Source organism: Hemiscyllium ocellatum, chromosome 15, assembly GCF_020745735.1.
Source record: "Hemiscyllium ocellatum isolate sHemOce1 chromosome 15, sHemOce1.pat.X.cur, whole genome shotgun sequence".
NCBI classification, from domain to species: Eukaryota; Metazoa; Chordata; class Chondrichthyes; order Orectolobiformes; family Hemiscylliidae; genus Hemiscyllium; species Hemiscyllium ocellatum.
In genome coordinates, this window is record NC_083415.1 from 10,129,011 (window position 1) to 10,136,016 (window position 7,006).

Genomic DNA, 7,006 nt, shown 5'->3' on the forward strand with positions numbered 1-7,006 from the left:
AAGCACAGCAGGTCAGGCAACATCAAGGAACAGGAGAGTCGACATTTCGGGATAAGCCCTTCATCAGAATGTAGTACAGAAAAACCTCAATTATCCGGCATTCAGTTATCTGAATTTTGGATTATCCGGCAAGATCACAAGATCCCGATGCTTGGCTAAGCTATGTTATCCACATTCGATTATCCAGCATTTGGTTAACAGAACAAAATATTCCTCGACAGTGTCCTTCAAATAATTAAGGTTCCTCTGCATATTAGTTACAGCTAAAGGAAATGAGTAGAAATAAAAGATTGACAAATCTTTGAATTTCTGTTTTCTTTCCTCCCATTTAGGAGCAGGGTTGAGTGGCAGACAAACACATCGCACCCAGGCTGTCTTTAACCATACTGAAGATTATGTGCTTCTCCCCGATGAAAGAACAATAAGTCTTTGCTGCTGGGACTCACGTACAGCTGAACGCAAGAACCTCCTGTCTCTTGGACACAACAATATTGTTCGTTGTATTGTGCACTCTCCTACCAATCCTGGTTTTATGACCTGCAGTGATGACTACAGGGCCAGGTTTTGGTATAGAAGATCCAGCACTGATTGATTCATACAACTGAATTATGAGGAGGTGGAGAAATGAATCCTGGTCACAGTATAATGAGAAGAAGATGGGAAGCATTTTAGTTCTTTCATCTAGCTCTATAAACCGCCGCCTTGTCATTCTCCAAATTTTTGACCTGAGAGGGGTAACAGAATTAATTCTGAAGTATTGATTTGCTGTTGCTAAAACAGTACATTGTTTGTATGAAGGTTCCCGGCTTGTTGACCCCCGTACATTTGTAATTGTTTGAAATCCATTTGATTTTGTTCACCTTTTATTCCTTGATTATGACAATATAAATATTTTGTCATAAGGGAAACTTCAGCATTGTTTTGTGTGTTTTCAAACACTGTTCCACAGTTGCAATTCAAAAAATGTTATTCTTGCTTTTCACTGTAATAGATCCACTAAAAGCCATTTTTAGCCTTCTAAGTCTTGTGGGCGGCACGGTGGCACAGTGGTTAGCACTGCTGCCTCACAGCGCCTGAAGACCCGGGTTCAATTCCCGCCTCAGGCGACTGACTGTGTGGAGTTTGCATGTTCTCCCCGTGTCAGCGTGGGTTTCCTCCGGGTGCTCCGGTTTCCTCCCACAGTCCAAAGATGTGCGGGTCAGGTGAATTGGCCATGCTAAATTGCCCGTAGTGTTAGGTAAGGGGTAAATGTAGGGGTATGGGTGGGTTTCGCTTCGGCGGGTCGGTGTGGACTTGTTGGGCCGAAGGGCCTGTTTCCACACTGTAAATCTAATCTAATCTAAAGTCAAACATATGTCTCCATCATTTACAAGGGGCTTTAAAATGGGAGTTGGTGTTGGAAAAGATCACCAATTATAACTTCCAGTCCTTTTCATATTTTTGTCTCAAGCTGACTTTTGTATTTCTGATGACAGATTTCATTGACATAACTTTTGTAATTGACTTATAGTCAATGGATTCTTATTCCAAAAGGATCAAACAATCAACTCCAGCATCTACCCTGTCTATGTAAGCCATAAGATGAATGTTGGCACACTATTCATTCAAGGGGCATCACAGCAGAAATAAAATTCTGTTCTCATTCTGTATCTGTTTTCTGCTTTGTGTTATTGCATGAAACCTCTGAAAAGACTGGCATACTACATAGCTATGGCTTGTATAAGTGCTTCTGTGCAGGCCCTAATTGTTGTAAGTCCAGTGCACAAAAGTGCCTCCAGTTCAGTGCAATGTTAATAGTTTCAGTTCAAGAGTGTAACATTTGGAGAAGTGTTACAGGGGTATAGGATATGAGGTCCTCTTGATTTTCTGATATGAATCAAGTTTGTTCAGTTTTGATAGGAGCATTGTACTTAACAAAAGAAAGAAAATAATTGGGTAGGGTTCCCCAACCCGATTCTGTCTGGTGACCATTACTGGAAAGTTACAAATTGTGAGGCCAAGGTAGTGCCATGTATGATATATGTCCCTTCTAATGTGGTGAAATACAGCTGTAACATTCATTGTGAGATACTGCTTAAATTTAATGATAAGGTCTTGGAGACCAAGGAGCCTGTGTAGAACTTTATATCATGATGATGAATACCAAATTGGTGAAGGAAAATATTGTGTGTTCCGTATTGCATTACACCTTTTAATAGCTGAACAATAAGTAGCTTAAAGGTGACTCTACACTTGCTTTCAGTTTATGACCAGTGTTGCTTGTTCAATCAGTATTCATGTGCAATGTCTACACCCCATTTAGTTGTTGGCAGCTATAATTTTGAGATGTTTATATCACTTAATATCTTATAGTCTAAATTGGACATTGTTTTCATCTTAACTAAAGTCTTACATTATTGATGATATGCAATCTTATTGAATCCTATCCATTTTTCTTAGTAACCCATTAGTCATTTTAAGAAGCTATTAGTAGTTATGTTGCTAGTTTAATGGTAAGTAAATAAGAATTGAAACTGCTATGCACCTTTTATTCTTCTGTCTCTTTCTTTTTCTGCATTCAACTAACCTCTGACTGTGATTCTACAGTTACATATGGCCATTTTCTACATGTTTCTATTTCTAGTGAGTGGATCCTGACACACTGCTGAGAGAGTAGCCAAACAGTGGAACACACTTTGAGCAAGGGTTTCTGAATTCCGATACTCTTATCTAATTTTCAATTTATGCACCCACTCTTTCCTTATCCAGGATGCTGCAGAAGATGTGACATCTTTACTGTATCTTATCAGTGAACTAGTTGGTATTGCCACTAATATCACTTTCCAGGGTTTAGGCATTTAATTTACTATGATATTTCATAGAATCCCTACAGTGTGGAAACAGGCCATTCGGCCTTACAAGTCCACACCGACTCTCCAAAGAATAACCCAACCAAACCCATTCCCATACTACTCTACATTTACCCCTAACTAATACGCCTAAGGTACACATCTCTCAATACTATGGGCAATTTTAGTTGGCCGATTCACCTAACCTGCACATCTTTGGATAGTGGGAGGAAGCTAGAGCACCCAGACGAAACCCACACAGACACGGGGAGAATGTGCAAACTCTTCACACAAAGCCACCCGAGGCTGGAATCGAACCCGGGTCCCTGACACTGAGGTCAAATACTAACCACTGAGCCACAGTGATGCCCCTTTAAAAATTTGCATATATATCCTAAGCCTGTTTGGAACTTAGATTTGCCTGATGCACTGCCCATGTAGTTGATGGCCAAGCCTTAGCAGCATGTCCGAACCCAACTCTGTTATCCTGGTACTGTGTAATGTCAACTACTCTGACTCTCAATCTGTGTTTCTGCTGTGTCCCATCCAAGCCATGCAAGTTGGAGAAGCTCAGATCAATAGGTGAGAACAAGGTAAAGTATGTTAAAAACACAGATTTTCATATTTACATAATGTATTCCATGCACTCAAGTCCTTCTATTTCTGCATCCCCTTTAGAGTTGTACCCTTTATAGTGCATCTCCATGATCTCTCTATGAAGACAAATTGCTTCACGTTCCTCCACATTGAACTTCACCTGTCTCCTGTCTGCCCATCGCACCATCATCAGTGTGCAGTGTTTCCAAGTTTCTTAACATCCTCAAATTTATAAGTTGTTCTCTGTATGCCAATAGGCCTAAGTAATCAAAACATATCAGGAAATGCAAGGATCCCAATGCCCGCTCCAAACCTTGGATAGCAAAGGTACACTGATGGTTGTAGGATCCACTTTACAGAGACTGATTAGCATTATACTTCACAGCAAAAACCTGGAGTGAACCTGAAATTTATAAGGAGTAGGAGACCGTAAAGATGGCAGATGCTGGACGCCAGAGTCAATAGATATGAAGCTGGAAAAGCACAGGTCAGACAGCATCCAAGGGCAGGAAAGTCCTTGTTTCAGGCCGAAACCTTTCACCAGCACTTTTTAACATTGGTCATTCAATAACTTGACTTTTTGAGTTCTTTGGTAATTTTTTTTCTTTCCTGAAGAAGGGCTTATGCCCGAAATGTCGGTTCTCCTGCTCTTTGGATGCTGCCTGACCTGCTGCGCTTTTCCAGCAACACATTTTTCAGCTTTTTTCCCTAAATTTTTTCAATGGCAGTTTATTGATTGCAAAGCCCTTTGAGATCCTAAGAGAGTAAATTGGTCCGAATGCATTCAAGATGCTTTTGGTTTTGTGTCTCCCTAAAAGCTCTTTATTTGACATGGCTAGAGTTTTTCTGTTTAAAATCCACTTCATTTTGTAATGACCTTTTTAAAATTATTTTTTAGTGCACAATGAATCTGAATTGAAACAATAGAGTCATGTATTTGACCCAGGTAAATGTTTTGTTGAAGATTTTTTATGCAGGGCCAGTGTGTGGAGTGAGATGGCTGTGACCCTAAGCTCCATATTGAATCAATGATTGCTTTATGTTGCCATCATTTTAGTACGTTTTTTTCAGAGTTCTTGGCAGAAACCCACATCTCACGGTCTGCTCTTACACAGTGAAGTTGTATGCTCTATAAATTAAGTTATACTCGTGCACCCCATGTAAACAATTGAAGCTTCTATTTTATCAGGAGAGGAACCTCTAACTGTGAGAAATTGCTTCAATGCTGCATAATATTTATTTCCTTTTGTATCTATCTGTCCAAAGTCCCTAACCTCTATCAGGTTTGTGTTTCAAGTTAGGAAAACTCCTCAAAGTAGTCATCTTATCATTTCTGATTTGGAATGTGAAGCAAATTGAAACCTTCAGGTTTGTCAACCATATTACTGGTTAGTGACCAAAAGCTCTGCATGTCAGCCATCCTTTCCCCACTGCAGAGATAGAAAACTAACTATGATACCCTCTCTGTGCATACAGGATATCTGTTACATTCTGCATACTTTACAGGGATATGGTAAACCAATATTTGACTTGCAGTTGCATAAGATGAGAGAGTGCAAACAACCAAATACTTGCTTAAAGTGGTAGATGTTCAATCGTTCCTTTAAAGGAGGAAAATGGAGTGGAAAGGTCTGGAATTCCAAAACTTGGCAGCTGAAAGCACAGCATCCAGTGGATTACTTGAAATTAGTTCCTGAAAAGGCCACAAGTGAACATGTGTAGAAAAGAGATTACCAAGGTATGGAGGGTATGACTACAATGAGGTGAGGAATTTTAAAATTTAAGGTGCTGTTTAACTAGATGAGTACAGAATTGATGCGAGTTAGATGTGGGCAATAGTTTTTGTCATTCTCCAGTGTGTAGAGGGTAGAATGTGGGAAACCACAGATGAGCCAAAGGAGGGCTGCAAAGTTAAGGCAGGGTTATGGAAGTGGCAATAAGTAGTCCCAGTGATTGTACAAATATGTGTTTGGAAGCTCATCTCTGTTCAGAAAGTCATAACTGTACTTCAAAGGTAATCCTGAAGTCATAAATGAAAACCATTTCTTTATAAAATACCAAGGGGACGCAGTGGTGTAGCAGTATTGTAATTGGACAGAGATACAAGTTAGTGCCCTAAGAATATATGTTTAAATCCCTCCATGGCTGATGATGAAATGGAATCTGGAATTAAAAGCTGATCTAATGGTGACTACATTACCACTGTCAATTATCGTGAGAACTCATTTAGTTCACTAATATCCTTTAGAGAATGAAAATCTCCCAATGTCACCTATAAGATACATATAATGATCAAGCACAGTCTGGATGGCTTCATAAAGGGGAAATCATGCCTAACAAATTTATTCGAATTTCTTAAGGTTAGCAGGATAGATAAATTGGCCATGCTAAATTGCCCATAGTGTTAGGTGCATTAGTCAGAGGGAAATAGGTTTGTGTGGGTTACTCTTCGGAGGGTCGGTGTGGACTGGTTGGGCCGAAGGGCCTGTTTCCACACTATAGGGAACCTAATCTAATAAAGCAGAATCAGTGGATGTAACACACAGTTGGTTCTGCTATAACATGGTAGTTCTGTTCTCAGATGAAAATGTGTTGCTGGTTAAAGCATAGCAGGTCAGGCAGCATCCAAGGAATAGGAAATTCAACGTTTCGGGCATAAGCCCTTCATCAGGAATCCTGATGAAGGGCTTATGCCCAAAACGTCGAATTTCCTATTCCTTGGATGCTGCCTGACCTGCTGTGCTTTAACCAGCAACACATTTTCAACTGTGATCTCCAGCATCTGCAGACCTCATTTTTTACCCATTAGTTCTGTTCTCATGCAATCCCATGCTATAAGAAAATCATGTACTGTAATAGCAGCACCATTTAAACTAATGGGTCTAGAATCACATTATAACCCATGCACACTTTAAAAGTTCATGCTTTAGAAACTGTGTCCCAAATTTGTCAACCCCATTATCGCAAATTCATATTAATAAAATGTGCATGATAGCAGAACAACCTGTATTTGGATTTTCAAAGGCTTTTTGATTGGATACTGTATTCACTATGCATCTTGGTGATGGTCATTGAAGTTCCCCACCCACAGTACATTCTATGCTTTTGGCACCCTCACCCTGTATTAAGAATTCATGGTGTTCAAAGTAGAGTATTAGCATGGATAGAGGATTGGTTAACAAATAGACAGAGTTGAGATAAAGAGGGCATTTTCAGGATAGTAACTAGCCATTTACCACACAGATCCATACTGGAGTTACAATTATCTGCAATGTATATTAATTCCAGCATCTGTAGTAACTTGCTCAACCAAGAATGAAGGGACTGTCTTATGAAGAGTGATTGAACAGATTGGGTCTGTACTAGACACAATAAAGAAGAATGAGAGGCAACCTTTTTGCAATATGCAAGGTTCTTTGGCAACTAGACAAAATCAGTGCGGAATGGTTTCCCCTAGTGGGAGAGTCTATGACCAGAGCCATAACCTCAGAGTGAAAGGTTACATTTTTAAAACAGATAAGGACCAATTCACTCAGAGGGTAGTGAAGCTGGGGAATTCTTTATCACAAACAGCTGTTAAG

General features: G+C 39.8%; 1 protein-coding gene across 3 annotated transcripts in view; it reads left to right on the forward strand.

Annotated features, from left to right (window-relative positions):
- Positions 1-1,647, forward strand: part of cstf1 (cleavage stimulation factor, 3' pre-RNA, subunit 1) — a 34,206-nt gene extending 32,559 nt beyond the window's left edge. For all 3 annotated transcript variants that reach the window (XM_060835965.1, XM_060835967.1, XM_060835966.1), the window contains one exon: positions 333-1,647. In XM_060835965.1, the coding sequence (XP_060691948.1) occupies positions 333-592 (260 nt within the window). In that variant the 3' untranslated portion in view covers positions 593-1,647. The remainder of the gene's footprint in view (positions 1-332) is intronic.
- The last annotated feature ends 5,359 nt before the right edge of the window (positions 1,648-7,006 follow it).